The 19402-nt window shown below is 30.4% G+C and overlaps 1 protein-coding gene across 2 annotated transcripts; it reads left to right on the top strand.

The window, feature by feature from the left end:
• LOC109710445 lies at positions 10873-19329 on the top strand. 2 transcript variants are annotated; one of them, XM_020233016.1, is made up of 3 exons: positions 10873-11004; positions 13455-13677; positions 18712-19329. In XM_020233016.1, the coding sequence occupies exons 1-2, from the start codon at positions 10959-10961 to the stop codon at positions 13673-13675; spliced, it is 267 nt and encodes an 88-aa protein (XP_020088605.1). In that variant the 5' UTR covers positions 10873-10958; the 3' UTR covers positions 13676-13677; positions 18712-19329. The 2 variants fall into 2 exon arrangements, with proteins under 2 accessions (XP_020088605.1, XP_020088598.1); XM_020233009.1 differs by lacking the exon at positions 18712-19329 and having other exon boundaries at positions 13455-13900.

Below are 19402 nucleotides of genomic sequence, written 5' to 3'. Positions count from 1 at the left end.
ATTAAATAAAATTATTTTTTTCTTAGAAATATAAATAAATAAAATTAATGATTGTTGATGTTTTGGGGGAATGGGTGGACCAAAACCATTGGATATTCCCAAGGGTTGTATTTATTGCATGGACCGGGTCCATGGTGGACCATCTCGTCTGGGTCTTTCTCGTCTAGGATGCCAATAGGTATGGATATCCGAAATTTTATCCGAACCCGAAACCGAATGAAACAGATATATTCGATGGTATGGATATGGATTCGGATATGAATTTTGATTGTACCCGAACCCAAATCCGAACCCAAATTTATTTTGTATTTTATATATATATATATATATATATATATATAGGGATACTTTCATCAATACCCCTCTGAAAAATCATAATTTCATGGATAACCCTCTAAACTGAAAAATATCATCAATACCCCTCTTAAACCCAAATATATTCACAGATACCCTTTAGCTTAACTTTCAGTCAAATGGCCGTCCAATATTTTATAAATACCAATTTTACCCCTAGCAACAATTTAAACATTTAATATTTAAGATTAATTATATGATTAATTTTTAACATTTGAATCACATAATAATTTAACATTATTTCTAAAATATTACAATTAAAGATCCATAGTCTATTAAGTGTGATAGTTAAATCTCATTATGATTTTTCGCTTTTAAATTATACATAGTTATAATGCAATTTGTCTATAGTAGAATTCAACATTAACTATTTAAAGATTTATTTTTAAAAATTTTATTTAAATAACTCACATATCTCATGCTAAAAATATTTTGATATCAAAATTCTCTATATTAGAGTATTACTTATATGATCTGCTTAAACAAAATTTTTTTAATTGAAAATTTATTGTTAACAATAAAGTAAAATTTTATGAAAACCCTCTCATCTATAGTTCACTTCGACATGATCGTAACTCAGAAAAGCGTGAAATTTGATTTTCAGATAGTTTAAATGGTTTATATCATATTTAACGGTGCTAATTGTCAATTTGGAAATTCTATCATCAAAAACAAATCATAGTAACCCAAGTTGTACTACCGATAGTATTATAACAAAACTCTTTATATATATATACCCTCTCAACCTAAGTGTTTTTTTTAAAAAATTTTAGCAATTGAGTGTTTTTTTCCAACAAAATTAAAAATTTTATCAAATTCATGCGAGAGATCTCAATTAAAAAACTTTTAACTAAGTAAAGTCAAAATAAAAAAAAACTGATAGTTCAAGGTCTCTTTTAGTGTTAAAAAATAAAACTTAAAGGGTTCTAGTTCAAAATGATTTACAAGTGAGGGGTTTCTTTATTTTTTACCCACTAATAATTAGTGCTAGAGATATTATTTTTAAAATTTAGAAGGGTACTTATGAAATTGCCCCTTAATTATTTCATTATTTGCTATCAAAATAATACCTAACATTTTTAGGGCTAAATTAGTCATTTTGTAACTCAACTTTTATTTAACCCAACTTCAACCATAGTTTTAGTAACAGTCGTTAGATGGAAGGGTAATTGTGAAAAATTTTTGCATTTGAAGGGGTATATATATGATATTTTCAACTTTGTAGGGGTATTTATGATATTTTCATATTTGAGAGGGGTAGTGGTGAAATTGCCCCATATATATATATAGGCTTAAAATTTAGGATCTTAGATTCAACTATCAAGCCCTAGGTCCGTTGTGCTTTTAACGACATATGCATATTATAGTGCTTGAATTATCATGATATTATTAATTACTTTGAGTAAGAATTCAACTACATACTTTTAAGTTACAAACTTATTACACAAACTAAAATTGACCTATCATAGAAGTTTCAAAACGAAGATCTAAGCGCTTAAAAATAATTTACATCATAAAAAAGACCTATGTAAAAGGATGAGTCTGGCTACTATACTCTTATGAGTATAGTCTCTTTTGTACTCATAATTTTTCAGTCGTTGGATGAAGGAATGTGCGGTTAGAATGATAGTGGTCTTCGATTAGTATAATAGTGATTTCCGATTAGGATGATAGTGTTTTTCTAGAATTAAGTGATTTGCTGATTGAATAGTATGATCTAACGGATGAAAATTGTCAAAGAGGTAGATCTAATGGCCGAAAATTTATGAATACAGAAAGACATATACTCATAAGAATATAATAACCGGACTATATATATCTATTTAAGTCGATGCTATTCTCGCCAATTGGGCGAGTCCAATAGGCTCACTTATTGATAGGGGAGGGAGCTCACAGTTTGTTGTGTGGGCTCTCCTCATCAACTTGATTTGGGGAGAATAAAATTCTCCATGCATCTATTTATGCTGATCTTAATTTTCAAACTTCTCGGCGCGCATCTGGGCATCTGATTTTATTATTATTATTATTATTTGATCCTCTCTCTCTTTTTTCTTTTCTAATTTGTGTGGCATATATGCTGTGTTAGTAACCAGTCGCATCATGCATATATATATATATATATATATATATATATATATAGTCCGGCTACTATGCTATTAATAGCACGAAGCATTTGGTGCTACCAAGTTTTTCGCAATTAGATCTACCCTTTTGATCATTTTCATCCGTTAGATCATACTATTCAACCAACTATCCACTCAACCCTAGGGGGCCAACATCATCCTAACCGCATATCTCTTAATCCAATGGCCAAAAACTTGGTAGCACCAATGACTTGGTGCTATTAATAGTATGTAGCCTAATTATATATATATATATATATATATATATATATATATATATNTTTCATATTTGAGAGGGGTAGTGGTGAAATTGCCCCATATATATATATATATATATATATATATATATATATTTGATGTTATATTTGAATTTATATTTTAAAAATTTAGATTTAATATAATATATTTTGAAATATTGAAAAAAGAAATAATTGTTTCAGGTTCAAATTTTCGGGTTCGGGTTTGGGTTCGGGTTTCGGATTTTTGGTCGGTTTCGGGTTTGGATATGGATTTTTAAAATCCGTCGGGTTCGGGTTCGGATTTGGGTCTCGGGTTTAGAGTTGGAGTCGGGTTCGGGTTCGGGTTTTTAAAAATTCGCCCCGAATCCGACCCGTTGACATCTCTATCGTCGCCTTCAATAAAATATTATTTGAGTATTATTTGAAGAAAATTTATATATAATTTGAATATTTTTTTACTGAAGATTTTAAATTTGTAAAATTTAAAATTTTAAACAAATGAGTTACTGTGGATGTGTCACACTCACATCACAAGTGCTTGGTGGGGTGTTGAGTTGGGTCAAAATTATCAAAAATATTTTAAATCTGAGTTTGTAATTTACCTTATTATTACGATAAGTAAAAAAATTAACTAACAAATTAAAAAGAAAGAGAAATAGTAATTTAATATATTTATTTTTTACTTTTTTAAAAATAAAATAGCACGACTTATGTTAAGAGCGTGTTTGTTTTGCAGTAAAATTCACTTAAAATGTTTTTTTACTGTAAAATTATTTTTTTAAAATTAATTTTATAGATTTCTGAAAAAAAAAAATGAGAGTTTAAGTAGAAAAACGAAAACTCAAGTGTTCCAAGTGTAAAACCTCATGAACCACGTTATTGTAATTCACATTGTTTTCGCGGCATTCAAATCGATGACGAGAACTATTAAATATGATCTAAAATATTTAAATTTTTATATTATAAATTTATAAATTTTTTATGTTATTCCTCTAACTTTCAAATGATTTAATAATTAACAATTTTTAATGACTAATATAACATGAATTTGACACTTCGTAACTACGGCAATAAAATCGAAAATTTTGGTAGTTACAAAGTTTAAATAGTTCGAATCATGTTTAACAAATCCGACTATTAATTGGAATATCCTATTGCTAAAAACAATGGTGAGTGAAAGTATATTTAGTCAAAAATTTAAATCATCATATTAATATTAAATATATTTTTAAATTATTTGTTTGTACATATTTATATATGAAATATATAATATAATAAAAAGTATAGAATACTTTTTTCTTTTTTGGTTTTAGCCAAACAATAGAACATGAATATATAATAATTGTTTCATTTTTTCCTCCAAACCAAACATCAAGAACATAAAATTTAGGTTCAAATAGAAAATCAGTTTTGACAAAAACTAATTTGACCAAAAAAATATAAAATTTAACCCCAAAAAAAATCAAACAAAAGGATAAGGTCAAATAATTGTTCACACAATATATCAAGTTAATTAAATATTAATGGCCTACTAAAAACCATGATTAAATATTTTCACCTTGGATTAGAAATGATTAATTTTCACCTTTTTTGTACACTTTTGGTGAATCCAATTGTCAAAATGATTAATTTTTCAACTTGGATTAGAAATCTTGCCAATTAAGTAAATAAAATGCTTAATTTGTAGGATATTATATGCTATATGCAGAGAATATTCCAATGTAGAGCTTTTCAAATAATATTTTATAATTTATAATTTATTTCACAAGCATCTCTACATATCATTCATAGCATCTAAAAAGCAGTATCATCATGCACATGAATTTCAAATTTAAAAATCTAATTTATTAGATGCATATTATAATATTTGAAGGATATATATAGAGATGCAAACAGGATAGATCCGAGAGTGGGAGGGTTCTCCACCTACCGCCCTGTTTTCTTAGCGGAGTGGAGTGGATTTAGGATGGGTTGGATTTTATCCCCTTTGTTTTATCCCTACTTAACTCTTCATTTGGGTTGCACCCGCTCCGATCCGTCCTAAATAGGGCAGTAAATGAAAAAAAAGTAAACAGATTTGGGGTGGGAAAAAGGGCGATTTTTATTATCCGGGACAGATTCGGGGTGGGAAAGGAGAAAATTTTTTACTAGCTCCGAATTCACTTCGAATCTGTCCCGCCATTATCCGTTATGAATCAGCCCTGAAAATAAATTATATTTTTAAAAAATATTCCTAAAGAATAATATATTCATAAATAGTTCAAAATATAAATAAGTTGGTGCTCTCATTTATAATGTATTTGAAATTTTTGAATTTTAGTTCAAATCGTGATTGATAATTTTTTTTTTTATAATTGATGTTACTAATTATATATATAACTTAATAATATTATTTATTATTACTAAAAAAATTATTATTTATATTTTATAAAAAAAATAATATTACAATTTGTAAAAAAAGTATTAATTAGCCGGGCGGATTTGGGGCGCCAGCGGAAAATGGGTTATGAGGTGGGATGGATTATAAAATATATATTTTAGCGTGGCACGGATCTGGGCGAAAGGTGGGACGGAATTTTGGTAATCGGATGGAAGGTGGGGCGGGGCTCCTATCTCCAGATCCGCCCCGTTTGAATCTTTAACTGGAGTGAACTTTTGACAGATCAGGACAGATAAAAGTGTTCGTGTAAATACATAAAAATAGATATTAGAATAAAAAAAAATAAAAAAAAAAAGTGTCGAAAGTCGATCAAACCGATTCACGAAAAATTCACTTTCTTTAAACAGATTCAAACTTTCTGCGATTGGCAAAGTTTCGAACCGATGCAGCAGAATATTGTCTTATATCCTCTAGAATATAATGATTCGACCCTCGTTATATAATTTTATCAATTCTGTACAAGTAGATGAGACTAAAAGCTCGGCCAAAAAGAAAACATGGGTTAAACCAAGAGTTAATTCACAGAACTTCGCCATGAATACTAGGAAATAGAAGTAACTTCATTGTGGTCTAAATTCAATGGAAAAAAAAACTTTATCTAATAATAATAATATAATAATAAAATGTACCAACAAAAAAAAAAAGGAGGAGTCCTCCACCTTTCGTTCTATTCTCCACCTTTCGTTCTATTCTTTAAAGGATCGGAATGAATTTGGGACAAATTTTTTTTATATATAATATGTATATGTTTGGCACTCATTTATCATTCTATTTAGACCCCAAATCCAATTGCATCCCTTTCACGCATAAATTAAAAATCATACTTTTTTGTGATCTATAAGTTATGAATCATGCAATATCCTTTATTTTATTACTGAATTTTGTTTATTAAATTAGAAATTTTATCCTACATAATCAATCAAATTAATTACTCATAATTTTACATCAATATTACCAATATTTCTTTAATACTATTAAAATTCTAAAAAGTGTTTCTGAATCTTTGGATAGGTGAGTTCAAAATTTATACTCCCACTCTCGAGCGTACAATTGTATTTCTCTGTCGATAATTTGTTAATTTTTTTTTCTTACCAGTGGAAAAAATACTAGAACAAGAACTGAATTGAAATGAAATATTTTCACGAGACTAGAGTTTCGAATGTTAAAGTTGAAAATTTGAGGACTAGAATGAGACTTATCTAAAAGTTTATTTTGGGACTATTGGTGCAAGTTATCTTAATATTTTATAATTATTTGTTACTTTAATCATTGGAATAAAAAGGAAATATTCATGATATAGTATAACCAATCAACAAACAATAGTTCACTAGTTGTATATATATATATATATGTTTGAGTTGTCATTATCCAAGTACACAAACATTATCCAAATGCTCAAAAAGGATTTAAATCATATATAGGATTATCACATTGCCCTAAACTTTATTGTTGAATCTCCTCTAATAACATCTCCATCACATGACATATCATTTTGCACTTTGGCAAGTAGATTAATGATTTTGATGGTTGACATTAATTCTAAATGTATAAAGACCAATGCCACCTCTACACCTAAAAGCTAGATGTATTAGTTTTCTGTTATTATCTATAAAACACTATTAATCTCCATAATCTTAGTCCACATGGCATGATCTCCTTAAGTTTTGCCCATGGGACCCACCTCTAGAGTCTCTTTCTTTTCCGATTTCTACTCTTCAATCGCTTTGCACTTCGTCGGCTCCACCACAGTGTGTCCGCTCGCATTTCCTGTAACATCATTGCCTCTTCGGCTTCCCCCTTATTAAATGTTATGCTCCAATCACTTCGCTCTTTGTTCGCTTCTCCATAGTGTGCCTATTCATCTCCCCCGTAAAATCGTTACCTCTTTGATTTCCTGCATTATTAATTTCTACTTTTTACGAAGCGTTGCCTCATAATAAGTGATAAAGAAAGAAAGATTTATTCTTTAAGTTTTTTCTTTATTGTACACTATTATTTATAATTAAGTTATTTGAGTTACATAAAAATTGACAAAGTAAAATTAATAAGAACACTGATTAAATTATCCTGTTGCATCAACAAGCTAATATAATATATAGATTGTTTGGTTTATGGATGTATGAAAATGGGTCTTTACAATTTAGATAGTTAAAACTAACTATTATTACTTTTAAAATTTATTTTCATGGCCGTCATATATTCCTTGCTATTTCTTCAGTTCCTTTGCATTTTGTACTAATTCTATTGTGGCATTAAAATTTTGATGTTCATAGGTAAACGCAGTAATAGTTGATGTTTAAGAGAAATCTGATTTGAGTTAAGAAAGAGAATAGGACAGATAAATCTTTATATGATTAGTTAAATATAAATTTTAGCCTCTTCAGTTAATCATTTATTATTTGTTATAATTTTTTCACGACATTCTAAATATCTTTTTAGGCTATTTATATAATTATTTTTCTTACTCTTATACTTCTTCTTTTTTTTTTTTTCTTACATTGTTTCCATTAGATTGTAATTTCGTTCTAAAAGTTTTTTTTTGTGTTTTTCATATTATTAAATTTTTTCACATTTTTATCTGTTTATTAAATCTGTAAATTTTTACTAAAATATTTTTGTCCGCCGCATCACGCGAGTCCCTACACTAGTTATTATTATTATTGAAAATTTATAAGTTTTTTTAATCCTAGATTTGCGACTTATCCTATGGTTTTGTTGGCGAAATCTCTCTGAATTCGTCTTATATTTCGGTGTGAAAAAGATGCGTTAATAGATTTATAAATCCCTTTTAAGTTTTTAGTATTAAAAAAAAAAAAAGAAACAAAGATGTTAAGACTAGTAGGTATTGAATATTCTTTGAATGAGTGAGGCAAAAAATTTATATCGCATAAATAGGTGTACAGGTAACATTGCTCTATAAAAATTAGCACAAAATAAAACACTATATGAGCAAATTAAATATTGGGTGCAAGTAATATTGCTCTATCTATCTAAGAATTTAGACATTCCTTTTCAAATTTTAATATTAAAAAATTAATGAAATTACTAAAAATATATTGATATTTGAACAAATAGATTATAAGATTTACATTCTCTTTTTAGATATACAGATAGTATTGCTCAAGTTTTATTTTCCACTTTTATTTACTTTAGTTTAAATTATTGTAGTCGATGGAATTAAATATTTCACTAAATAATTAGTGATTTTTGCCAGAGTTTATAATAGTAATTACTATTTGCCCCAAATTAAGACAAATGAAAGGTTACCAAGTGTTAGTTTTTTTTTAAAAAAAAAGGAGAGTAAATTTTAGGAGCCTATTTACAATTATGTACAATCAAATTGTTAACAAATATAATGTGGAGGGTTATTATAGGGAGTCCGGCTGTGATACTATCAATAGCACCAAGGATTTGGTACTATCGAGTTTTCCACCACTAGATTTAACTCTTTATTTATTTTTACCCGTTAAATTATACTATTCAACCAACCACCCACTCAACCTTATGCGGCCCACGTCATCCTAACCACACATTTCTCAATCCAAGGGCTAAAAAACTAATAGCACTAATTGTTTGGTGTTATTGATAGTATTTCAGCCTAGTTCTATTATAAGTGCACATACATAGTTTAAAAAATGCCCTTTCATGTATTTGATAGATTGCTAGCCTATAAATAATCTGCAAAAACTTTGCAGAATAATATTTTTAATATTTTATATTCAAAACATTCACTCCCACGAAGTTGGCATAAATTAAATGATAGAAAATTATACGAAACTGGGAGCTGGTCGAGATTTGAATTTAGAACCTTCTCTTGCTCTGGTACCATGTCAAAAAATATAAAACAATTGTTGCTTTCAAAAACTTAATTTTTTTGAGAATGACCGATAATCAACAATTTAATCATCAACCATTCAATTTTTTTTAAAAAAATATGTTTGCAGATTTATATAGAAAAATAGAGTTTGATTACAGTAGAAGTATAGTTTAGAACAAATCAGCAAAGTCCCAAAAAAATATAAAAATAATAAGATAATAATAAGACTATAAAAGACAAAGAAAATATAGTTAATGTCACATATATAAGCAATAAATGACAAAGAAAATGGCAAAAAAGAATCTGAAGAAGAATATTACAAATCTAACACCTTGCACCCAATAATAATAATAATAATAATAATAATACAGAAGCTAATTCAAATTTTTCTTTGCCTAGGCATTTTGTAATATTTTTATATTTTTCAAATTTAAATAAATATGTTAATAATCTTATCCAACATGTCCCTTATCCATTTACTTACATTGTCTCCAAAACTTACTTTATTTGTTATTTTATTTACAGGGACAATTAAAAATGTATTTCTATAAAGTTATAATGTTGCATTTTTATTCCATCAAACTTAAAAAAATATTGTATATATATTCCCTAAAGTTTAACAATTTATAAATATAATCATTGACCAGTTTAAAAATGATTGTATTTTAGTTAAAATAATTATTTTACCCTTCTTTGCTTCGTAGTTTTCATTAAACCAGTAAGTTAAAATATGAAAAACCTTCAAATACCATTCTACGGTTTCGCACTTCTCACTTTCATATCCGGGGTTTAAAATGTATCACTTTCATACCCTATAATTTTATTTTTCTCTTTTTGTTATCTCTTTCACTAATTTTTTTCATTAAATCAGTAACAAAATTAAAATTAAAGAGTATTAAAGTGAATATTCGATAACTATAGGTGGGTATCTTAAGTTTTTTGTATATGATTTAACGAAAAGTTAATAGAAGGACTGACGAAAAGAAAAAAATGAAATCACATAGTACTAAATTAATACACTTTAAACTACAAAATATTAAAGTGATAACGTATGAAACTACAGGTGTGGTATTTTAAGTTTACCCTAAAAATATTATAGGTTTCAAAGCAAATAGCTTTAGTTTACCATGATAAGGTCAAAATAGTCATTATACACAAAAAAATATGGGAAAACTTCAAAAAACCCCCCTGTGGTTTCGTGCATTCTCACTTTGCTACCCTGTGGTTTAAAACGTATCAATTTGCCCCCCTATGGTTTCGTTTTTATCTTTTTGTTATCAATTTTATTATTATTTTTTTTTTAAATCAGTGACAAAGTTAAAATTAAAGGATACTAAAGTGACTATTCGATAAATATAGATGGTTATCTGAAGTTTTTTGTATATAATTTAACGAAATATTAACGAAAAAGCTTCCGAAAAGATAAAAATGAAACCACAGGGGGGTAAATTGATACGTTTTAAACCGCAGGGTAGCAAAGTGAGAATACACGAAACCACATGGGGGGTTTTTGAAGTTTTTCCAAAAAATATAGATGGTGAGTTTTGACTTTTCCCAAAATATATATATTTACGTGATATTTCAAAGTTTATAGGAGGTAATATATCATATCTACAATTTGAAGGGATATATATGTAATTATCTCTTATATATTCAAAATGGGCTTTGATGGGCCCTAGATTAACCTTTCGCTGGGGCCGTTTGACGGACACGTGGCGAATTCTGATTGGACTATATTTGTGATCATCCGAGGAAATTGTTGTGTGGACCAAAACTATTATGGGCCGAAACTTTTATGCCCGGTCTAGGTAATGATCGGCCCATTGGGCCTACACCGTAGCGGTATACGATATCGGGGGTGAACCCGAAACCCGCCACAAACCTCGACCCGATATAAAATCCCGTTTCGGAGTGTACGATGCGACAACGATCGAACGAAGCCGAGGACGACGACGACGACGACGACGACGACGAAGACGACGACAATGGCGATGCTCAACCCCGCCCTCCGATCCACTCTCTGCCGCTCCGGTGATCCCCTTCTCCTTCTCTCTCTGTCTCTCTTTCCGATTCCGTGATCGCATCGTCTTCGAATCGAATCCGAGATCGAAGCGTCTCGTCCGAGATCGACGAACCTTGTGTTATGTTGATGCTTTTCGTATGATCAGTTTGGTAACAATGCCTTGTGCATTTTGAAATGGGTGTCTAAACTCTGAGAATTGTAATTTTTGGTACCGAATTTTATATTTCTTCTGATTTTTGGAGAATTCTGAGAGAGTTTCGTTGCATTCTGGTGGGATTTATAGATTATCACATCTAGTAGAAATTTTGTCTATTAGATGCGAATTTTTCCTGTTAAAAAAGTTAATTGGGACACACTAGATAAAAAATTTCTAAGTTTAATGCGGCAGTGTTCTGGTGAGGTATATAAAATTTTACCTGTTAGTTTCGATGGATTTTTAAGATCGGTTGCTATGAGTGACACAAGAAGCAATGGAAAGATCTGTTTTTTACCCTGTTGATTCATTGGCTTATTATTTGAACATAATCTTATGATCACCTTGTTTGGATGCCTCAAATCGTAGAATTTTAAGGAATTGAAATTGTAATATTATCAAGTTTATTATTTGGAATCGTTAGTAAGTGGGGTTTGAGTTGATTTGGAAGAAATTTTTAGTAGAACTCAGAATGTGGTGAACTACAGTAGTGATTCTGTTAATCTTATCAAGGATCAAGGATATATATTAAGTGGCAAAAAAAAAAAAAAGAAAGAAAAAGGAAAAAGATATATGTTAATTATTGATGCAACTCATCCTTGCTTGTATGAATTGGCATTATTGGTTACACCTAATTAAATATATAACAAACGTTTACCTGCAATGTGGTGGTTTTTGCTATATGGTAGATTACTGTAAGCACTTGGATTTAGTGACATAATACGACAATGTCTATTGTTCTTTTTCTTTTTTCTTTTTTTCCTTCTCATGTATTTTTTTTCCTTTTCAATTTATATTTATCAATATCTATGAAGTTTTTAATTTTTTTAATTTTCTGTGATTACTGAATATCTGAAGTTTCTAAACTCTTATAACCTAAGCGGAAGTGTTTCTGCTTCAATTGTTTTGGTCCCTAGTTTTGTGCTGGCACCCACTGAAACCGAAATGTTTTGGCTGGTTTCAGAGTTTTTGGCGAAACTTTAGATAATGATTAAAAACTAGCTTGAAGTATTTGTTTTGTATTAATATGCTTGCTAAGTAGTATTTCATGTGGTGTAGTCATCATGTCCAATATAATAGTAAACCAAATTACAATTGTTCTTCTATTCTGCTACAGTAAAAAATATTCTCAAAATTTCCCTGTAAGTGGTCTAGTTATTACATTTAAAGCATTGGAATATGTTGTTGACGATAAGCCGTGATTATTTATGTTAGTTCAGTTCCAATTACATATCTTCTCCATTCTTCTTACTGAAGAAATCATGAAAGATGATTTTGGATGCATATGTAACCTTTTGTTGAATCTACACAGGAAGGTAAAGTTTTTCACAGTTAGCGTACTTTCTTAAACATCATCTTACAATCTAAGAGATGTTTCTTTCTGCGTTAAGCCATGCATGCTTGACGCCCAAAGGACTCGTGGAATTATCCTTGGGAATTTACGAATAGCTGGATTAAGAGTCTGGACCCAGGATCTTCTTATTGGAATGCTTTTCTAGAGAAATAACTCAGTAGGTTGGTTATATAATCGGAAGAGTAATTTGGCATTTTCTGATGTCAAATATGATGCTTCATAGACAAGATCTTGACTGGTGTGGTAAATTGATAATTTCTTTTTGTGATGTGTTGTTTAGATATTTTACGAAATTGGTAATGTTTCTAGGTTAAGGGATGAAGGGGGTTGGGCTGAATTCCTGAAAATAAACTGTTTTGATCTCCTTTTAAATTATAAATTGGAAGGTATGTACTTTTTTGGTATAAGCATACCTTTACCTTGTGGCGGGCTAGGACTTTTTGTCTTTTCTGTTTGAAATGTTCTATTTAATTACCCTTTCTCTCGTGTAGGACCCCAATGATTCATCCTGTTGTATTGATAGTGAGTTTTGATGCTAATCCATACTACTAAATTGATTACTGTGGCCAATGGAACGTGATCTTTTGTGGAAATTTGCTGCTAATACCTGGACCTGGAGCATATGTTCATTCCGAGCATAGCTCTTTTTGTTTTTATGTTAATTTTAGTTGCAAAAGACATTTCTTCAATCTTCACTAGCATTAAAGTGGCTAGCTATTTGGTTATCGCTATAACTTCGAGTATATGGGGCTCGTTTAATTACATTAGAGTCGTCACATTGGAAAAGGGTGCATTATATTACTTCATTTTCTCAATTTAAAATGATAAGATCGAACTTTCTCATTTCCCTGTTACTGCTCAACTTAAATGATCTTATTTTCTCATCTTGGTTTTTTTTCTGGTTCTCTCAGTGTCTCGTGGGTTTCACTCAACTGGGGTAAAGAGAATGGGCGGAGCACATGGCCATGGAGATGCGCCATTCTATGAACACGCAAAGCACATGTACAACTTGGATCGGATGAAGCATCAGAAGCTTAAGATGTCCCTCTCGGTGCTATCAGCCTTTAGCATCGGGGTGGCTGTTCCCATCTATGCTGTCATTTTCCAGCAGAAGAAGAGCGCCTCAGCTTAATGGTATCGCCCTTTCTTATGCTGAAGTTTTATTCCTTGTTTTGTTTGTTAAGCTGTGTTTTCTCATTCATTAAGATGGTAGGTCATTTCTACCTAGCGATTGATCTTTTCTTTGCTTAGTTTATCAGGGTCGGAATCAATTAGTGATTTCATCAATAATTGGAAGAATAACTTAATGATTCTTGTTATACAATTTGAGTAAATAAAGCTATTGATTTGCATCCAAGTCCTTGAATGGCTTCTTGCCTTGTCTCTTCTTTTGTCAACAAATGACATCGAGGAAAAAGAAACTGTCTGTATAAATTAATTCCAGCAGCAACAGCTTCAACAAGGCATTCTCTATCATGAACCTGGTTCAATAAACTGCACAAAAAAAGTCGACTCTTTGGTGATTGAGAAAGTTATTTTGTTGGTAACGAAAGAATGTAAAAGCCCAGAAAGTCACCAAAAAAAAAAAAAAAATCAAGTCTAGGTTATAGGTAAACCTTTTTAATGTTGTCTTTAAAAGGTGTGACATGAATGATGTGGCAATTGAGGTCTAAGCAGTAATTCCTTCTCAAATAGGTAGAAGCGTATGAGTGTTATCTGATTAGAGTTGCTTGGGTAACAAAAAATTTCCAGTAACAACTTCAGTCGACGTCCTTTCGTAACATTGAACATCTGGTTGCTGATTCCTGGATATTACTTTTTGTACAAGAGAAGCTGCTTCTGAAGCTAGGTATTAACAACTATTTTACACGAACACTTCAAAGAGATTATGTCGTGTTAGAAGGTTAGAAATGGTCAGAGATGGTCACATTCATCAGGTAGTGGGTTGTAGTAAACAACAAGTGGAATATTCTGTATTTCATTATTTTGTGGGTTCCCCACTTTATCATTAAACAGGGCTAACACAATACCAACACAAACACCTCTTTCTATCTCTCTCTCATATCCAGTTGTGTAGCAGTAGTGCGTCCCTGCCTCTTGTTTATAGGTGGACATAAAAGCCAGGATAAGGATTTGGTTGCTCAGTTTGTGTGGGTCAGTTTCAGACCCTCTTGCAATTGGAGAAAATTATTGCCAGCACAGGGTGTATATACATATATCTCCAAACACCACACCTTATTTCTTATGATGATTAGTGTTCTACGACATCTAAAGCACGCCTTTTGAAAATTCATTGTCTAGGCATCAAGAAGTTGCGAAAATCAACAGCAGAATTCATAGAAAATCTTTGACCAAATGTTATGATTTTTGATATATAGGACTTTTAATTGTCATAAAACATATCCTATAAGTTATATTTTAATTTTGAGGATGTTATCATAGACTGGCTGGAAATCTTAGGCTATGTATGTGATTGGTAGTATGTGACTCTCCGGGGCTAAGAATAGTCTCACATCGGATGTAAAATCCATGGTGCATGAATATATAAGGCTAAGTAGACCAGACTAGATAACGGAGTTTAGTCATTTTGGGCCGATGGATTTGGTGTAATGGGCTACCACGTCTAAGATGCCCATTTAGTTGAAGTGTGGGCTAAGTGATGGATGACATCTTGGGAAGCGGGTCGTTAAATGTGTCGTAAAACATATCTAATAAGTTAAATTTTAATTTTGAGGACTTTATCAATAGAGTTTTAAATGTGCGGTATATGAGATGTACTTCTATGCTCGGCGCAGTCAATAATTTTCCTTGCAATTGGAATTGGGTCTCTTTCTGGCCTTTTCCTCTGAAAGTTGCCTCCGCAAAAGAATTATTGGGTCCAATGTCAATGTACTTCTTCTGGGTGGCCAGTCCATTATTAACTGCATCTTCAGATATTAATGTGGAAAAAAAAAAAAAAAATCTCCAGAACAGTGAAAACTTTGTTCAAGTAACAATTTAGGGACTGTTTGGGAATGCCAGAGTTTAATTCAAAGGTTTTTTTTATTACTGGTATAGTATTTGTTTAAAACATATTACTTTTAAGTGAAAAAAAACTTTGTATTTGAGATGTTTAGAGCAGTGTAAGTTCCAATTGTAGAGAGAGAGAGAGAGAGATAGAGTTACAGGGAAATGCATGGCTAAAATGTTTGCTCTTATTTTACTCCAAAATTTTATAGTTTTGAGCTCTTTTAAATCTTCTCCCCAAATTACGTAGGAATGAGATTGTTTTTGCTGCATTTTATATTTTTATATAAAAGTCATCCAAACAGCTTTTGGAAAACAAAAAAAGTTACTCTTGTTCTTATCAAATATCCCACTTTTCTTTGCAATCCATCACTCATATGTCAGCCCTATTTGTATGTCGGAATAAGTTATTCAGCGAAAAAGTAACTTATTCAGTACAAGTAAAAAAGTTTCATTCTTTTGCTTCTTCAAAGTTCTTGGCGCCAATGATTTTGTAGGCTATCGTCTTTTCCTGCCGAGTTATTTATCTTATTCATAACAAATTATTTGAATGTCGAATATGATATATCATTTTAGACATTTTATCAGACTGTTCATCCGTCAAATATTATATATATTGGAAAAGATATTCATGCATCCAAATAGGCTTATTTAGCTACGCTCGTGAAAGGAAAAGTAGGTTATTTTGCTCAAGATATGATTCATGTGCCATCACACAATGTTACATTAAATTAAAGGGATAATTGCCTATATACCCCTCATACGTTTGAAAATATTCGATTTATCCCTCCTTTTTTTTCTTTTTAAAATATCTCTGATATGTTCCACCGTTATTGCAAAATACCCCTGCAGTTATTTCCTGTTAAGTTAACTTGGGTTAAACGTGAGTTAAATATATACCACAGTTAAAAAGAATTAAAATACCAATTTTGCCCTTAACTTAAGGGCAAATAAGAAATGTTGGTGACGGTAAATGAGTATATTTGGAAAAGGGGTATATTGGAAAAGACCAAAAGTCAAAATACTTTTTGTGCCCCTAACTTTAAGGGCAAATAAGAAAGTCAGTGATAGTGGAAGGGTATATTTGAAAGGGCAAAATAGTAATTTTATAGAGATAACAGAGTTAATTAATAGATTTTAACTCTAGAGGTATATTAGAAATAGGTTGGAACGTTGAAAGGGTATTTTCAATATTAGCCTTCTAAGAGGGGTAAATCGGAAAGTCAGGAACTTTTCAGGGATATATAAGTAATTGCCCCTAAATTAAAATAAGAATCTTAACCTGCATATAATATATTATCTTCTCTTTTTCATTTGTAAGTTTAATATTTTAAGGATTAGTGCGAGTACATTAGTAAAATTCATGTAATTGGGAAGTTTTTTTTTTTCTTTTTTCCTATTACAGTCATAAAAGTCAATAGGAGAGTATTTTCAACTTAGGGCAACCATTTATTTATTATTAAAGTCTTCTAAAAAGGGAAAATACAAAAAAAAAAAAGAAAAGTCTTAAAAGAGAATTCCCTAGATTATTATTATTATTATTATTATTATTATTATTTGGGAAAACTTCAAAAACCCCCCTGTGGTTTCGTGCATTCTCACTTTGCTACCCTGTGGTTTAAAACGTATCAATTTGCCCCCCTGTGGTTTCGTTTTTATCTTTTTGTTATCAATTTTATTATTATTTTTTTTAAAAATCAGTGACAAAGTTAAAATTAAAGAATACTAAAGTGACTATTCGATAAATATAGATGGTTATCTGAAGTTTTTTGTATATAATTTAACGAAATATTAACGAAAAAGCTTCCGAAAAGATAAAAATGAAACCACAGGGGGTCTTAAATTGATACGTTTTAACACAGAGCAGGGTGAAAAAAGTTGAGGGAGGAGAATGCACCGACCACAGGGGGGGTTTTTTGAGTCTTCCCTTTATTTTTGTATATTTTAGCAAGTAGGTTCTGTGTTGGGGCCCGCCACAGCAAGAAATCGTTGCCCAAGGAGGTTCCCACGCGGTCCACGCAACGGCACGAAGTAAAGACGGCGGAATAAAGTAGTCGGACGTTCACCGTGGGACGCCATTTTCTCGAGCCCTAGTACCGTTCAAAAATAGCGATCCGATAGGAATTAGTGCAGATGACCGGGTCTTAGACGATCTCGTACACCAATGCCCTGTATAAAATCCTGTTTGCTTTTTTTTCTTTTTATTTTTTTTCCTTAGGAAATAGTAAGCTATTCAGTTGGAAAATAAATTCATTTTAAAAAATGAAAAATTAGGTTTTGAATTTAAATTTCAAGTGGCCCAACCATTAAGCCTTTAATTGAGGACTCGTAAGTCCTATCTTTTAAATGTGGTATGGATAATATTAAGTTATTATATACTCTTTAAATATAAATATTAAGTTTTTATCTGTTTGACCGTGTTCGGTAAATATGATATTTATTTATGTAGCAACTCACCGTATAGGACATTTGATCAGACGATCAAGCACTGCATAAAAAGAGATTTAAGCTATTTGAAATTTTGCAAGAATAAAAGTGTGTATAAGATCATGATGTTGTAAACTATAAAATTTGTAAATGTGTAAATTCAAATCACTTTGATTGTGTTAGCGGTACTGATTACTTGGATATTTATATTGTGAAAATGACGTGAGATCTGTAAGTATTAGCAAATTTAGACACTAGTTTTTTATTTAGATAATTTTAGATTACTTGATATCTAGCTAATAAATATTTAAAATTTGTAATTTGTATATACTTTTTCTTAGATGTTACAGCGATTATTTAGTAGATCAAAATTTTGTAAAAAATATTTGAACCGTGAACCATTTTAAATCAAATTTTAATTTTACTATATAATTTTTTAAATTATTTTTGGTTCAAGTCTGTCAACGATAATTCGACTTTAAAATTAAACTAATAACATTACTTTAATAAATTTATAGTTGCGAGGATTGCATGAAATATGCTAACTAAATCTGTAAAAATAAATGATATATTCAAATTTTAAATTTAAAGTGTCATTGACCAATTCAATTCAAATAAATTGAAAAGTTGGGTGGTAAAGTTAAGTTTCCTAAATTTTTGTTTTATAATTTTTTAATTTTTAAAATATCAGTAAATACTTGGATGAGGTGCATAATACGTATGGATATACGCCAGGTGCAGGGAATGGTTTCTCCGATGTTATGGCGGCGGAGTGTTAGGGTTTCATATCTCTGCGTAAATAATACGATTATTCCTTTTTGGCCATTGCAAAACGAAGGGCTAGGATTGCGTGATTCACTACGCTCACTTTTTGACCTTGATTCCCTTTAAACTACGTCAATTTAGATCACCATACATATATAACCTTATATAAGTTAATTTGATTGCAATTAATATGTTTTTTTAAAAAAAAAAATAGACCTTTAATTGTAATGTAACGGGTTTGAAATTTGTATTAACATGGTGAACTTTGAAAATAGGTTTTTAATGCTTTTCCAGAAAATAATACGAAGTTATAAATATTTTCTCAGTCTTACAATTTATTGCTATTAAAATAATGAATGTTACATATCACAAAACTTAGATAGGGAAAGAAGTAATAAATTATGGCGGTTGAATTTGAAAAAGTAGAATTTTCTAAACCACATAATTATCAAATATCAATAACTTTTTAGATAGATATTCAGATATGAAACTGATATGGTATATTAGTTCATCTCAGCAAAAAAAAATTATGAATCTTCAAATTCAAATTTAAAATAACACATGAAAAATACAAAAGTAACACAATCATCATAAATTTTGATTTTCAATATATTAGGAATCTTTTATATCTTTTATTTGTCCAAATAGGAATAGAACTCTA

The sequence above is a fragment of the Ananas comosus genome, linkage group 1 (assembly GCF_001540865.1).
Source record: "Ananas comosus cultivar F153 linkage group 1, ASM154086v1, whole genome shotgun sequence".
Classification (NCBI taxonomy): Eukaryota; Viridiplantae; Streptophyta; class Magnoliopsida; order Poales; family Bromeliaceae; genus Ananas; species Ananas comosus.
Note: the sequence above shows the minus strand (reverse complement) of the source record. Positions and strands in the feature narration are given on the sequence as shown.

Coding starts and splice junctions, on each gene's coding strand:
- LOC109710445 (XM_020233016.1), top strand. CDS start 10,959: ATGGCGATGCTCAACCCCGCCCTCCGATCCACTCTCTGCCGCTCCG. Junction 11,005..13,454: donor ATCCACTCTCTGCCGCTCCG/GTGATCCCCTTC, acceptor TGGTTCTCTCAG/TGTCTCGTGGGTTTCACTCA.